The sequence below is a fragment of the Aspergillus ruber genome (assembly GCF_000600275.1).
Source record: "Aspergillus ruber CBS 135680 unplaced genomic scaffold scaffold00022, whole genome shotgun sequence".
In the NCBI taxonomy this organism is placed as follows: Eukaryota; Fungi; Ascomycota; class Eurotiomycetes; order Eurotiales; family Aspergillaceae; genus Aspergillus; species Aspergillus ruber.
The window spans coordinates 40,571-56,697 of NW_024467318.1; the positions used below are offsets into that span (position 1 = coordinate 40,571).

Below are 16,127 nucleotides of genomic sequence, written 5' to 3' on the forward strand. Positions count from 1 at the left end.
TTCCGTTGCAATCCTGTGATATTTGGAGACGTTTGTAAGCGATCTTCATGCTTCTAGGAGAGCACTCCTACCACAACACCATTGGAGGCATCAATTTCTAATTTCGTCTCCAGACACAGTCAGTAATTTCATAGAATGTGAGCATTGGAAAGCTGCTTTCTTCAGTTCCCCAAAGACCTGCCGACAGAAAACATCCTGTTTGAGCAAATGGGACCAGGAAGATAGGGCTTCATGCTAAAAAGTGTCTTAACGTTGTTGTCATTGGATCCTATGACCTACTCGCTGATTTCCCTCAAGTCTGTTGTCCTGTCTCTCACTTGCTCGTTGGCTTCCGCAGACATCCTGGATGCTGGCTTGTGTACATTTATTAGCTCCAGCATGGTGACTGCATGTGGAAAAGCTTTCAAACACAGATGAGGAACAGAGGCATATGCACTCCCTAATAATGAAACCAAATCATTCATTATATTATAATAGGTTATACATAATATAAAACCCCTTAATATCAAGTTGTATTTAAATCATTACTCAGTGACCCAAACTCTTCAAGTACTCTTACCACACGCGGGTGTCCAGTAGACTTGGCAGTCTCCAGGGCGCATTCCCCTTTATCAAAGCGACCTGGCACCTGATGTAAACCCCTTTCTAAGAACACCCGAACAACATCGGCTTCTCCATATTCTGCCGCCCTCTCCATGAACCTGGAGTGAACAGGATGGACTTCAGCGCCCTGGTCCAGAAGTAGCGTCACAGTCCGGGCAAAGCCATGGCAGGTGGCCATGTAGCTTGGATGAAGGGATCCACCATTGATATCAGCCTCCTTTTGTAGGAGGAACAAGATTGTTTCATTGTGGCCATTGAAAACAGCAAGTCTCAATGGGGTACTGAACCCCAAGTTAATCTCATTCTCATACTGTCTGTTGATGTGGGCCCCTTTATCCAGCAGCAGAGGGATTGTCTCTGTTTTGCCAGAATGCTGCATATCGGAGTGAACTGAGCCTTGTTTGAAGACTGGCTCAATGGATAGCATGAAGAGGATTGGGGAAACTAGAGAGCCATGTGGGAGATTTGCTGGAATCTGGAATGTCTGACTAACTGGATACACAGCGAAAAGACCACTTCTTAAATTAACATACACCTAATTTACGCTATAGGTTATCGTATGACAGCTTTCTTTTTGTAATATTATAGATGGTGAGTGAGAAAGAGAGAGAGATGGTATGATAATCGTTGATGGGATAAGAACAGAGTAATAATTTGTATTTCTACTAAATTAATCCATTCTAACTATGTATATCTAAATCAGGCATCACCATATTTAACCTACATTTTGAGTAGTCTTAGCATTATCCGGGGTATGTGATGAACACCCGTTCGATGACTTCATCACTGGCTAGTCCTTCCGGAGTCTACGTAGAACTCTACGTTAGAACTCTTCCTTATTATTCTACTACACAGTAATAATGCAATGGCTCATGGTGTTAACACACTCTTGCTATGCCAATTTATGCTTGAATATGTTGAATTTCCCTCCTTCCGACGACTCCGGAGGCTGTGCAGTGGACCCAAACTTTTTTTTTTCTTTTTTCTATCGCCGCAGTCTCGGTCCGTCTGCTATAATATCCATGTTATTATGAAGAGAATATTTGAATAGAGACTGTTCTTATTCTTACCTCCTAACAGGAAAAAATACAAATAATAAATAATCCTAAAGAAAGAAAAGCGGTCTGCACAGGTAAGTCGTTCAGCCTCAATTTTGGGTGTTAACATCATCGCCTTCCCAATGCTTCTTCTCTCCCAACTCCGGATATTCCTACGTATTCGTACTCTTATTCTTATTCTTACTCCTCTCCTCTCCCTCATGCTAACTACATTCTCAAGTTAGCCATTTTCATTCTTATACATATTTATATCGCGAATAATCCTGTCCCGGCCGTCCCTCTTTGAATTCCAACTACATGCGTTGACAACTGTATATACCGCTCGCATAGCAGCTTGCCACTCCTTCCTTTCTTTATTCCTTCTTCCCCCTCCACCATGCCAGTCCCTGCAGCAGACGACCGGGATCCCCTCCGCAATCACAACAAGCATCTCCCTGTCAATGGTGTCAAAACGCCTCGTCCCCGTCCATCTTCGCTTTCCCCCGCAGCAGCCACCAGCTCCGATAGCGATGAGCCTGCTCCTCAGGCCGCCGAAGATGAAGCCGGTGACGTGGTCGGTGTCAGTATGAGTCGTGTCCAGACTCGCATGAAGGCACGGAGTACACCCGCGGAGGAAAAGAACCGGATTATGGAGCGGGATGGGGGTTATTTTGCAGTGCCGGATTTGGTGCATTCAGATGGGTTGTATTTGTCGGATATTACTGCTGAGCCGGAACCGGTGGAGGAGAAGACGCCGAGTAGGGCGTCGACGACTGTTCCTGATCGGAGCCCGCAGCCACAGCAGCAGCAGTCGAGGCATAGGAAACAAGATTCTGAACCAGTACAGGCGGTGCAAAGTCACGGGCAAGGGAAAGAGGTGACATATTCGGATGATACTCGATTACCCAAGGATAATGGCGGTTCGCGGACGAGCTTTACTCGCTCGATTCTGGGCAATCTACCCAAACGTCCCCGGGCGCTGTCGGGCGATGCCATTGCGAATCTGAATTTTAGAAAGTTCTTGCCGGACCTGGGTTCTTTGACCCGTCGGTCGTCGCTCTCGTTTCGTTCCAATTCGTCCGCACAGAATACTCGCCCTCGCAGTCAGATAATGGCCAAGCCGCCTCCGTCGGCCAGTTTGGCCCCTGAGCAGCGGATAACGGATCCACCACCACCGGAGACAATCCTGTCGCAGAGGAGGAAATCTGAATCTAACATGAACGGAGGCGTGGACAGTGCAGGCGATGAACCGATTTCCGAGTTGCAGTCACTTGGGAATTCGACAGCTGCGAAGCATTCGTTTACTCGCCGGCCTAGTGCGGGTGGACCTGGGGCGCCGCCGCTGCTGAGGAGGACTTCCTCAGATCACTCGTTGTATTTGCGAGCTTCGTCGACGGTCTCGTCTCTCGATCATCGTCCACAGTTTGAACATATACACTCGCAGGTCAACAGTCGGTTCAAGGCTATCAAGGATAGTCTGCAGGACTCGAGTAGTCGGCTGCTCAGCATGCCGTCGTTCAACCTGCATGATATCCGGGCTGACTGGGGGTATAAGCCATTTTTCCAAGATGTCTCCCAACGCAGGGGTCAGGAGTACTCTGCGGAGGGCGATCCGTCTTTATCTGCGCAAGAAGAACACGCTCGCCAGCAGCGTGCCAATACTCAGTTTAATACGTACCCCGCGCTAACCGAGGCCATGGAGGAATTGACTGGCGATGTTGTCGTCATGGGCGGCTATCGAGGTTCGATTCTGCGGTCTGCCAAACCGCCGCATCGCCAGTTATGGGTACCGATGAAGGTCGGTTTGAATCTGCGCAAGGTGGACCTCGAGGTTGGGTTCAACCCAGAGGATGAAGAGACGATGGAGGAACGTGTTATACCCTCCGGTATTCTCTCGCATGTTGGCCCGGTAGACATCTGCCGCCGGTTGATTAAGCGACTGCAAAAGTGCGACAATGCCCTCAAAGGTGACCTTCGAGTCCAGGACTTTGGATACGACTGGCGTCTAAGTCCACACCTACTCTCGCAACGACTGATCAAACATCTCGAAAACCTTCCGTGCAATTCACCAGACGTTCCGAGAGAAAAGCGCGGGGCCTACGTCATAGCGCACAGTCTTGGAGGCCTAATCGCCCGGCATGCCGTGAACCAGCGGCCCGAGCTATTTGCGGGGGTTGTCTATGCGGGCGTTCCGCAGCACTGCGTCAATATTCTTGGCCCGCTGCGCAACGGCGATGAGGTCTTATTGAGTTCGCGCGTGCTTACGGCACAGGTCAACTTTAGTTTCCGGACCAGCTTTGCACTGCTTCCTGAGGATGGGCATTGCTTTTTTAATAAACAAACTAAGGAGGAATATCCCGTGGACTTTTTCTCGCCTCAGGCTTGGGATGAGTATCGTCTGTCGCCGTGTGTCAATTTCGCTCTTCCGCCTACGGGCAGGAACTTGATGGATAACCTGCCAATACTGGCAAAGCGGCTCAGCATGCGTAACGGCAGCTTCCCAGAGGAGTCGGACTCCGCGCAGGAGTACCAATCAGACATGTCATCATCAACAGACATGCTCCAGCAACAACCATCCCAACCCCAGCAACCTCAACCTCAAGCCGAGTCCCAGCAACAACTCCAGTCCCAGTCCCAATCCCGATCCCAAACCTACGAAACCTGCCGGCCAGACCTCACCCCCAGCATCCACCACCACCCACCCCGCTACACCGCCGCAAACCCCCCACACGACCACCAAAACAAAGCTTCCGCCATGAAACCTGCCCTAGGCGGCTTGGTCGGTCCCACCGCGCACCCCCGCGGCGCCGCCCAGCCCAAAACCGCCGCGACAACGAACATCCCGCGTGGGCTAGCGATGAGTTACCTAGAGCGCACGCTGGCGGATGTTCGGCAGTTCAAAGAGGACCTTGTTTTCAAGGAATCCCATCAGATGAAGAATAGATACCCGCCGTTTTCTGTGATTTTCGGGAAATCGGTCCCCACGGTTTACGGCGCGAGAGTCGAGTCGAAGGAACAAATCAAGCGTCAAGATGCGTATGACGATCTCGCGTTCGCGGCGGGTGATGGCGTCTGTCTTGCCAGTGCGGCGATGCTACCGCCCGGATACCGTGTTATCAAGGACGGCATGGTGAAGACGGATCGCGGACACGTGGGATTGATGGGTGATCTGGAGGGAATGGGACAGTGTTTGTTAGCGCTTGTTCGGGGGCGGAAATTGGGCGTTGGATTAGGTGTGACGGATGAGTCTAAGGAGAATCCAGGAGAGCCCGTTGAGAGTACTTATATGCCTAATGGCTCGAGCCCTACTCCGGGGCCTAAGACTGGGGGTGAAGGTGAGGCTGAGGCTGAAAATAAAACAACAGAAGGACCTGCTACGGCAGATCATGTCCATGCTATACCTGTTTAATGATCGTGTTACTATATACTAATGATACCCCATTCGCTTGACTTTGACTTTGGCCTGTTTTATGGTTTATTATTAGCGTCATTTTGGATATCTGTTTGATATGCATCAGTGTTCTATACAAGTAGAACATATTATCCATGCTGTACAATGAATTATATTGAACCATAATATATTGATCTATAGCATAACATAATGACACTAACCAACCATAACCATAACCATTCCTATGTATTATACGCAACCAAAAAGAAAAAGCCCTGAAAACGAGCTCAACCCGTCCGCGAATTGGCAATGTTCAAGACCAAAATATCCGACGCCCCAACCTTACTCAACTCATCCATAACAGTCGCAATGTTCTTCTTCTCCACCATCGAGCTAACAGCAACCCAGCCCTCCTCTTCAAGAGCGGTGATGGTAGGCGCGCGCTTGCCGGGGGTGATGTTCGATGCAGTCGCCAGCTCAGCACGGGGAATGTTGTACTGGCACAGGACGTATTTCTGAGCTGTGATAACACCACGCACACGCGAGGTGAGGAGGTCCACGATGGGGTTGGTAGTGTTTTTGGATTTGACGAGGACGGCAGTGCTGGTGACGACGGTGTCGATGGCTTTGAGGCCGGCGGCTTTCATGGTTTCGCCAGATTCTGCGTTCGTTAGCCCCGTCAAGTTCCATGAGACAGGTGCCAGAGGACTTACCAACGAGGTCAACAATGCCATCGGCAACACCCAGCGCACAAGCGGCCTCGACACTTCCCCCAACATACTTGATATTGGTCTTTTTACTAGCATTACACTCACCCTCAAGCCCCGCAAAGAACTGCCCCGCAAGCGCCGTGAAACTAGTCACCACATTCCTCCCAATCAAATCCTTGGCACTCTCGAAACCCCCCTTCACCGGCACCTGCACCTGCAACTTGCACCCCCCGAAACCAAGATCCATGATCTCCTCGACGCTCGAGGCTTGTCCGTGGGGGAGTTGAGCATCGTGCTCAGCGACCTGGTCGCGGCCTGTGATTCCGATGTCGACGCGGCCTTCACCGACGAAGGTGGGGATGTCGGCAGCAGGGAGGAAGATAAGGGCGATGGGGAGGTTCTTGACGAGGGCTATGTCGAGACGGGTTTCGCGGCGGAATTGTACGTCACAGCCGGCGAGGAGGTCGAGGGTTGCTTGTTGGAGGCGGCCCTCTTTTTTGTTGTTAGCTGGGTTCTTGTCTTTATGGTCATATGCACAGGTGGGACTTGCTCTTGGGGACGGCGAAGAGGAGTCTTCCTTCGAGGCTGGAATGCTATCAGTATCCTATATCCAAGCTCAATTGAACCATTGACTCACTGGTTAACAAGATCCATGATGATCAACGCGGGGCAGGAGGGGTATCAAAGTGTACTGGACAACCGCAATGAAACGGATATATAATAATTAGATAGCCGACACGATATCAGGCAATATCTTCAAGAATTGACTCTATCCAAGAATAAACCAGAAGAAGTCTGTCAAGGGCGGAAGATGTTGCAGTCGGAGAGCGGCGTCGGAGTAGATGTTCGGAGGGGCAATACTACTACTATATAGGACACCCACGCTATCAAAGGAACAATGTCAATTGGCTAACCTGCTACAATAATTGACAACTAGCAATAAGCTAATAACCTATCTGTAATTTGTACACATCTGAACCTGAAGAATGACTCAAAGTTTTTGCCTTATAGCCTGAAAAACAAGGTATCAATAGCCCTGAACCCTCGCGTAACGTGACGGCGACTAAACCCAAAACAGAAGGCACACAAATCCACACACCTCCGATTCCGAGCTCTACTCTACTTTGTTCCTTTTCGCCTTGTCAAGCGCTATCTTCACACCTCTTACGCCATCACCCTCGTTGTCGTCGAGCCCAATCCTACAGTCAAGATGGACGCCGCCAACAAGCAGCCCACTAAGCTCGTCAAGGTCACTCGTGTCCTCGGCCGTACCGGTACGCTATAATTTCTGGAATTTTGAATGGAGGAAGAAAGCAGAAGGACTAACGAGGTCAGGTTCCCGTGGTGGTGTCACCCAGGTCCGCGTTGAGTTCATGGACGACACCTCGCGTTCTATCATCCGTAACGTCAAGGGCCCAGGTATGCGATGCGATTGATTTGAGATTTGAGATTTTCGTTGGTTCCCATTCGCGATGGCATCGATTTTTCCACTACGAAACCACGACAACCGTTGAGATATCACGAATGCGAACTGAAATGAGCGAAGGAATTGGTATGGAATGAGGCAACAAAATCGGAGAAATTCGGAAATGTTTCACTATTCAACGACACAACCGTAAAATAACTCGACCAGACAACGATCTACGAAACGAACACTGCCAGCGCGAACCGGGAACCAATACGGAAAGCAAATAGAAAGGAACACAAGCTAACCAAAATTTCCGCAACAGTCAAGGTCGACGACATCCTCTGCCTGCTCGAATCCGAGAGAGAGGCCCGCCGTCTCCGCTAAACACCCTTCCTCCTCACTTCGATTTCCTCTTTTTTCTCTTGCACCCCGAATATCCTTGGTTCCGCTCTTGCTTGCGATGGAGACGAGATGAGATGAGATGATAATTCTGGGAGGTCGGGAAGGCGAAAATGTCATAGCCATAGCGTGTGCTATCTTACGGATGGGCTTCTGATGCGACGAATAAAAATTTTTCTCAAAAAGCGGTTCTCTTGTTTCCAATATCGGCTCTTTAGTACCTATATGGTAAGAGAAAAGGAATGGGAATTTGTGGGCTATTCAGTGGGAAAAGGAATGAAAAGAATGGGTACGATTTGAGAAGTTGATTTACGTCCACGCATTTCCTCTACACGCACTCGCCAACTTGAAAGGAGGTTGGGTGTCACAATTCTCGAACATTTTGGTAATGGAACGACAATCGATCTATGATCGACCAGATCTCGGTTCATATTTCCCATCTACGTCCCATTGCGCCTAAGACATTGAAATCGGGTGTTCTCAATATGGTACATCCCTCAACGCTACTCGCTCTGGTTCGAATAGTCGTAGTATTGAACTCTGTAAAGATATATCCATATGCATAATATACAGTAAACCCCAACCGCTAAACAACGGACAACAAACAAATCATATCACTACAACTGCTCTGCACTGCCAACCAACCTCTCAATCAACCCATCCTTCCCATCCTCCGCCAACACCTCCCCAACAGCACTCACCAAACCCCTCAACCTCTTCCTCCTAATATTCTCCTCCAACTCCGCGCTCTTCCTCTTCGCCAGATCCAGTAGTGGAGCAGGGAGGTTCGCTAAACGTGCCACATTCAACCCGTAACTCCGATGCGCAACACCCTCGCCTACTTCGTAGAGAAAAGTGATTTCCTCTTCTTCTTCTGTGTTCGTCCTGGACTCCGTGAAGCGCATGTGCACGTTACGGAGTTCATGGTCGCGGAAGGAATGCACCATGTTCGATAGATGTTGGTAATGCGTGATGAACAATGTCAAACTGCGAAGAGAGCGGACCATGTAATCCAGCACAGCCTGTGCAATGGCAACACCATCATGTGTGGACGTACCCCGACCCAACTCGTCGAGGATAACTAGTGACCGCGGGGTCGCTTGTTTGAGGATATCTGCTGTTTCGGATAACTCGACCATGAATGTTGACTCACCGGCGAGCAAGTTATCGAACGCGCCCATGCGCGTGTATACGGCGTCGAGCATGCCCAGTTTTGCGGACTGTGCGGGGACATACGAGCCTATCTGGCCCATGATGGCGATCAGTGCGATTTGGCGGACATAGCTTGATTTTCCGCCCATGTTTGGTCCTGTAACTAGTAGAGCGCGAGTTTGGTCGGAGGCCAAGTCGATGTCGTTGGGGACGTAGGTGTCAAGGAGGAGTTGTTCGACCATGGGGTGACGGCCTTTTTCGACGCAGATGCATGTTTCGTCTGTGTATTCGGGCTTCGAGTAGCCTGGTTGGTTGGCGATGGTGGCGAGGGAGATGAGGCAGTCTAGTGTTGCGAGGGATTGAACGCTGTCGCGGAAGGGTTGGTAGTGGGTGGATATCTCTGCAAGGAGGGAAATATATGCTTTGTCGCAGGCTGCTGCTAGTGCTTCTTTGTGCTGGTCTCGTTGGCGGAGGAGTTGGATTACTTCGGGGGTATGAAAGCGTGAGACCTTTTTAGTGCCGCTGACTTTGACCCATGAGGCGGGAACTTTTTTGATCGTTGAGGAGCTGTTCTCGACTTCGATGAGATATTCGATTCCAGCTACGGCGGCGTAGTCGACCTTCTTGCTTATCATTTCACCAGCAACGGCACGGTGCTCTGCTAGATCGTGCTCGACGCTGGCTATGCCTAGTTTCTCTTCGCTTATTTCTTCTGTTTCTTCGGACTCGCGGAAGAATGCATATTTGTCGTCGCTCTTTGCAGCGTGCATGTTGATCTTATTCAAGAAGAATACCACATCTTCCAGAATAGTTGGTAACGATGCCAGAGCTTCGCGGACAACAGAAGATTTGAATCCAGTATCAGCCGGGGACTTGATATCAGAAAACTCCTGCGCAATCATCTGCATCGTCTGCAGAACGGTAAGGAGTTCCGGTCGAGTGCACTATCATCGCCTGTTAACAAGATTTATCGATGGTCTAAGGGAGAAAGAAGCTTGCCTTCCCATAATAAATCCGAATCAAACTCCTCTCAAGATCACTCCTAATCTTCCCCAACAACACCTTAATCCTCTCCACCAATGCCGTCCTCTCTGAACTCATCAACTCTTCCACAGAATTAATCCTCTCTTCAAGCCTCTCCTTATCCAACAAGGGCCGACCAACCCACTTCCGCAGCATCCTCTGTCCGAACCGCGTATGCGTGCGATCCAGCGTCCAGAATAAACTCCCTTTCGCAGAATGATCAGTCTGGTTCTGGTAAATCTCCAGACTGACTAGTGTGTTTCCGTTGAGAAGCATATGCGAGCGCGCAGAGAAATGTTGGAAGTATTTTGTTAATTCGAAGACGTGTTCGAGGCCGTAGTCGGTCATGTGTGAGATCATTGCAGACAAACAGATGGTGACTTGTTCGGGGAGACTGAGGACTTTCTGGAGGAGGTTGCTTGCTTGGGCATCGTCTGCGGCGTTGCTAGACTTCATTTTCTCGGCGTAGAAGCTTGAGACGTGGCTGTGGGATTCTGCGGCTGCAGTTTTCTTCTTCTCGGTCCTCTCGACGCGGACCTTGTCGCCGAAGACGTTTAACTTGCTGCCAGAGAGATGTTGAACCAGTTTCTCGGTGGCTTTGGATAATTCACCCACTATGAGAAGCTCACACGGAGCAATATGAAGTAACCTCGTCTCGATCTCGCTCCGCATAAAGCCGTCCTCAAAGTCATCGTAAATCACATCCCCCGTAGCCGGCTGGACAGCTACAATCCCCACGTGCACCTTTTCATCATTTCCCCAGCCCTTTGCATTTGTCTCTATGATGCACAGCAGGTATCCGGTTGCCGGAGACCCCTCCGAAGCAGCAGGAGCAGGACCTTCCATTCCCTCCACATCATCGATATATGTACCCTTAGTATAGAGGTTAGTGAGCTTGCGGCCAAACGGTGCATTGCGGTTGTCGCCGGCAGCTTTCAGCGCAGCTGTTTCGACTTGTCGAACCACACCAACTTTGTATCCGGCTGTGATAAGACGCTTCACGTGTACGTGCAGTCGATGGACGGGGATACTCGCGGATGCAAAACGGTCAATATGCGCTTCGGACGAATCTGCTCAGCAAAAACCACGATTAGCCATCTCCCACCACAAGCAGTAATATAGGGTCAGAGGGAACATACGCTCATCATATCTCATCTTCCCCGGAATACAAACAATACTCAACTCCCTCGCCGCAACCCGCGCATCCTCCCCGAAGAATCGAAATTTATACCCAACCTCCACTACCAATATCGTATCCATATGTTTCTTCTTTATATCAATAACCTGCTTCTCCAACGGCGTCAGTTTACTCCCGCCCTTTTTCGTAGCCTTCCCTTTGGGTGCCGGTTTCGCTGGTTCTTCATCGTCTTCAGCTTCGACGGCTTCTTCGGTGCCTCCGGTGGTGTCTTTGGCTGGATCGCTTCCGATGCCTATCAAGCAATCTGCTCCGCCGAGTCTTTTGACGAATTTCTGGTGTAGTTTTTCCTTCTCTTTCTGGCGTCTTTTAGCCTCCAGATCGTCGGCGTCGGCGTCTTGCGTCTTCTCCGCAGCCTCCCCAGCAGGCGAACTCGTAAACTTCGATAAATCTGTCTTTTGACTCACATCAGCCACCGGATCCTGTTCCTCTGCGGTTGACGCTTTCCGGCCAGAGTCCTGGCTCCCATTAACCCTTGCCCGCTTCGGTGCCGGCGCCACTACTTCCTCGTCCTCATCTTCATCCTCATCCTCATCCTCCTTCTCTTTAACCACTCGATCCTTATTCTCCTTATCCCCTTGCGCATTCTCCCGCTCTTTCGGCTTCGGTTGCGGTTGGCTACCCACGCCACTCGGCGATTGTTGCGACGAAGACGGCTTTTTCCCGAAGAAGCTAGCGATCGTGGGCTGCTTCCGCTTCCGATCTGGTGGCGATGACGCGGGTCCTTGCGATGGGGGTTGTGGCATTTTCGTATTTATTGTATAGAGCGATTGGCGGGTTTGGTTGGTTGCGGTGATTAAGCAATGGGCATTGCAAGGGAGATGCGGGATGGTTTGATCCCTTGCGAGGTGGCTTGTATGGGTTTAGTCTAGTAGTAAGCGGTAAAGAGCCGTTCAACGGTCAAATGAACGGTTTCTTTGAATTCAACAAATGTACTCTGTACAGATGCTCTGACAGGAACCGCAGAGCTTGACGCGTCAACGCGCTGAATTGTCGCGATGGCGATTTCGCTTATCTAATCAGCCCTATAAATTAACTTAAGTAACGTAGGTGCATAGCGAACGACGCAGCATAGCGAACGACGCACCTAACCACCACCATGATATTGTTCACGACCGTAATTTGCCACAACACAGATAACCAATTAAGTCTAGTCAGAATTATATCCATCAAATACCTCTTCATCTTCTTGACAGGTGCGTGCATTATGTCCAGGCTTGCCACAGCTACCACAACATCGTTTTCTTGGTTTCACACGCTTCAGACTATCATCCTTCATATGGATTTCCTCAGCTAGCTGGCGATCTATATCTCCTTGATCCAGTATACCTTTGCCAGTCTGCAGACTTAGTATTCCTCCATGCTGTATATGTGTTGTCTTTCCCTTCCGGCGCTTGCTTAATGTACGATTCGCATCTTCAAGTGTTGTAACTCGGTCCTTGAGGAGAGCCACTGAGTGCATAACTGACTTTACACTCTTCGCAATATGGTCTATAGCACCATAAATTGAGGTTGGTGAACTATTTTGGTGATTGGCAATTCTGGATTTAATATACTCAGATTGCGAAGTGGCCTCGACTGGGTTTTGTGGTGTCCTAGAAATCCAAAGGTCCATAATCGCAGGAGGTGGTCCAGTAGGTGTTGGTGTGCGTAACTTGACATCTAGCTTAGAAATCGCAGTATCTGGGTTATATGGGACTAAACCTGACTGTATATTTCTTTCACTAAACGAGGCAAAGAATGCGGCCTTAAATGCCTCAAAGAACTCAATCTTAGTGATATGGGTGATATGCCCCCGAATCAAGTTCTCAGTCTCCTTGCTATACGCACGCTTTAGTGGACTGAAACATCCAATATCAAGTGGTTGGAGCAAATGAGATGAATGAGCAGGCATGCAAAGAGTCACAATATTATTCTCTTTGCAGTAGTGCTCGAAACCAGCTGAGTGGTGGCTCTCATGCCCATCTAGCACCAATAGACGTTTTGCACCTGTTGTACGATGTCGACTATATTTGTCAAAGTGTTTTATCCATTCCAGGCCAAGCTCATTTGTAGTCCATCCATTGTCACTGACTCCAATGACCCAATTAGATGGCAGGGAGCTATCACGATACCAAGTTGAGAGATGGCATTGCCCAGCAACAATGATAAAAGGTGGTATCATTGAGCCTCGAGAATTCACCCCCTGGATGACTGTTGCCCATTCACGATTGCCAGGCTGCATCATCTTTGCTTTTCCACGACCATCTGAGGTTGTTATACCCATTGCAGACGAGATTACTCCCATCATAAAACCAGTCTCATCAAAGTTCCAGATATCTGACTCCAGTATGCCGTACTTGGCCACCATATTTTGAATGAGCCGAAACCAATCCATAATTATAGCTGGATCTTCGCACTTGGCTCTCTGGTAGTCGTACTTACGCGTAAAACGCATCTGGAGCTGTGGTTGTTGCTTAACAAAGTTGGAAGCCCAGTGTGGTCCAACACATGGCACGTCGCGTTCAGTAAGCAGTCAGTTGGCCATATCTTCAACACCATGAAGCCGGGGAGGGAATGCTCGTGAATCCAAGTCTATTATCTCTTGAATAAGCACTGATTCTTCTAAGTCGGTTAATTTTCGCGAATTGGCTGGCAAAGCGCGTCGAGATTGTCGGCCTTTGAGTCGTGCATATAAGGTTGCTTCACTGACATTGCAGATCTTGGCAATAGATTGTACACTTTGTTGATTACCATTTTTGAATGTCTGGAGGGCAAAGAATAATCGGTTTTCTCTGCTAGTAGATTCCATGGTTGTACGTGGAGAAATTATACAAAGAACTTCGGTGTGGTGACTTAAGTTGGATTGTGCGGCGTTCGCTATGCTGCGTCGTTCGCTATGCACCTACGTTAGTTGGAGTATGTACTAGCTGGTACGTTGTTCTATAAACACAGAACTGTGATTTTGGATTGGTAAACATGACTGGACTTTTTACTACAGATATCTCATATTATACCTTGTATAGTATATGAGATCACTCGTTCATGCATCAATCGTACGTATATATATATATATTCTGATAGGTACGGAGTAGTGCTTGAACCTCCATAGAAGAAAAACAAAACTAACTGGTTAGGTAAAGAGATCAATTGATAGTAACTAATGGATCCTGCATTCGTATTGTCAATATGCTAATTATAATGAAGCTGCTAAAACAAAATGGGTAATCTCAATGCTCTCTCCGATGTGGGTATAATAAAACATGCTAATGCTATATGCTCAAGTTCAATGCCGTTGATCAGTCAAAAAAGTCCAAATACAAATGCCTTAGCTCCTGCGCCATTGTTTTCACGTTGCGAATGATACAAGAAGTATAGCGGAATAGTCGTGGGGGTGCATAGTAAGCAAGGATCGCCTATGATGAAGGGCATCCGTTCAAACAGAATTGTTCAAACTCTTCTTCCTCCATGTCAGAGATAGTTGCGTTGGGTGAGAGATCACGAAACACAGACGGTTCCTTGTAGTTGCTAGACTGGGTACCCATGGGATATATATGATCTTCATCGGGCATTTTCGGCAATGAGGCCGCCAATAGAGTTGGCATCTGGTCGTGATCGTCAAACAGACCGAGTCCGACCCGTGGCTCATCACCAAAGAAATACTGCGGCGGAAACGCAGCGTCACTAGTATAGTGCTGGTTTGAGTTGGGGGAATCCCAATCAAAAGGACTGTCAAGACTCTCAGACACATCCAAAAGTGGCTCGATGTCCCCCTTGCCTGTAGAAGTGCTACCGGGTCCTTGCATGAGGTTCGTACCATGAGCGCTAGAAGTTGATTGAAGGGAATCCGAGAGTAGATCATTCCCACGAGAGACGACGGAAATCTCAGGCCCCGGTTCAGGCTGATCAGGTTCCTGGGCACTCATATCGTGATTGCTCGGTTCATCCAGGAAAACCGAAAACCCCCTGCGAGGCTTCGGTCCCTGCTTTCTGAGGGTCAATTCGAAATCGTCATCATCATCGACCCTGCGCGATGGGCGATGGTCGACACCACGAAACATGAGAAACCGAGGGGCGCTGGGTTTGAGAACACGAGTACTTCGTCGAGGCTGTACTCGGGCTTTCTTGCTAGAGCCATTCTCGGTAGACTTCTTAGACCGTTTTCTAGTCTGGACACGGTGGGTGTTGGGATCAGTCTCAGAAAGGACCCGCTTTGGGCGAGGAACACGTTTGGGAATCGGAGTCTCCCCAGGGAGAGGGCTGCCGTCATCCACATCTCCTGATATCACACGTTGCTTCCGCAGTATACCTGTGGGAGAGAAGACAAGCTCCGTCGGTTGCACTCCCATCGAGGTTTTTTCCATCCTCCTCAAAACGCTCTCGTCTTTCTTCTGGTTTCGCTTGCGTTTCATCGGCTCTGTGGCAGAGTCGAAGATATCCATCCCGGGCCATAAAACACCCTTCAACCTCGTGATCTCATCTGCCCTCTCCCTTTCTGCCTCGGTGGTACGCGGAGAATCGAAACAATCGTCGTCTTCAACGAAAGGGTCATAGCTAACAGATCGACGCAATAGAGAAAAGCTGGTGTCCATGCTACCGTGAAATCTCATATCCCAAGCTGGTATGCTTTGCAAGAACACCCCGCTGTCGTCATCGGGTTCAGACTCGCATTCCTGTTTCCACGGCGTGGGGATAGGTCTTGGGGGCGTCACCGGTAACGGATGGGCATGGGAAACATGATTCAGAGGCGTAGCCGGCCGGGTGTAGCCTGCATAGAGCATATTATCCTCGTTGGTAGCAGTATTGCTTGTGGTCATAAACGGGTTCGACAGACGAGGGTCAAGTACGGTAGGCAATGGCGGATGAGCAGGGGAATCCGGGTTCTTCGGGCTAGCTGCAGCTTGGGACTTGGCCTTTTTCTTAACTGGATGACTTTTGCCATTCTTCCCTTGTGCCTTCTTCTTGCGGGCTTCCTTCAAGGCCATCCGATCAGAGAGTAACTTGGGGAGGTTATTTTCTTTGTACCACAAGTCATAGTCGTCCAACAATTCCGCGGCCTGCTGTTCCTGTTGACTGCGTATCTGGAGCTTGAAGTAATTAGACAAGTGGGCCTTCGAGGAGACGTGAGTCAATAAGTGGGAGACATCGCTGAAGGAGGGACGTTTGGGACAGATATTGCACAAAAGTGCATCTGCGTCCATGATGACCAGACAAAACAAAAAGTGAAGAG

General features: G+C 49.3%; 6 protein-coding genes across 6 annotated transcripts; 2 read left to right on the top strand and 4 right to left on the bottom strand.

Moving 5' to 3' along the window:
* Positions 1–423: 423 nt before the first annotated feature.
* Positions 424–1,161, bottom strand: EURHEDRAFT_414415 (ankyrin repeat domain-containing protein). Its single transcript, XM_040782426.1, has one exon. The coding sequence runs from the start codon at positions 1,028–1,030 to the stop codon at positions 506–508; it is 525 nt and encodes a 174-aa protein (XP_040636912.1). The 5' UTR covers positions 1,031–1,161; the 3' UTR covers positions 424–505.
* Positions 1,162–1,682: 521 nt separating this feature from the next.
* On the top strand, positions 1,683–5,232 carry EURHEDRAFT_414417 (uncharacterized protein). The gene has a single exon (XM_040782427.1). It carries the CDS (start codon positions 2,038–2,040, stop codon positions 5,047–5,049), a length of 3,012 nt encoding a protein of 1,003 aa, XP_040636913.1. The 5' UTR covers positions 1,683–2,037; the 3' UTR covers positions 5,050–5,232.
* On the bottom strand, positions 5,187–6,571 carry EURHEDRAFT_414418 (ATP phosphoribosyltransferase). Its single transcript, XM_040782428.1, has 4 exons — positions 6,379–6,571; positions 6,292–6,326; positions 5,745–6,233; positions 5,187–5,692 (listed from the first exon to the last, which is right to left on the bottom strand). Exons 1-4 carry the CDS (start codon positions 6,393–6,395, stop codon positions 5,319–5,321), a joined length of 915 nt encoding a protein of 304 aa, XP_040636914.1. The 5' UTR covers positions 6,396–6,571; the 3' UTR covers positions 5,187–5,318.
* Positions 6,572–6,951: 380 nt separating this feature from the next.
* EURHEDRAFT_460765 (40S ribosomal protein eS28) lies at positions 6,952–7,177 on the top strand (the record flags this gene model as incomplete). The annotated part of the gene is made up of 2 exons (XM_040784677.1): positions 6,952–7,015; positions 7,077–7,177. The coding sequence occupies 2 exons, from the start codon at positions 6,952–6,954 to the stop codon at positions 7,175–7,177; spliced, it is 165 nt and encodes a 54-aa protein (XP_040636915.1).
* A 988-nt stretch (positions 7,178–8,165) lies between these two features.
* msh3 (mismatch repair protein MSH3) lies at positions 8,166–11,664 on the bottom strand (the record flags this gene model as incomplete). Its single annotated transcript, XM_040786514.1, has 3 exons — positions 8,166–9,644; positions 9,700–10,793; positions 10,863–11,664. 3 exons carry the CDS (start codon positions 11,662–11,664, stop codon positions 8,166–8,168), a joined length of 3,375 nt encoding a protein of 1,124 aa, XP_040636916.1.
* A 2,402-nt stretch (positions 11,665–14,066) lies between these two features.
* On the bottom strand, positions 14,067–16,098 carry EURHEDRAFT_482872 (uncharacterized protein; the record flags this gene model as incomplete). Its single annotated transcript, XM_040785524.1, has 1 exon — positions 14,067–16,098. The coding sequence occupies one exon, from the start codon at positions 16,096–16,098 to the stop codon at positions 14,314–14,316; it is 1,785 nt and encodes a 594-aa protein (XP_040636917.1). The 3' UTR covers positions 14,067–14,313.
* Between the last annotated feature and the right edge of the window lie 29 nt (positions 16,099–16,127).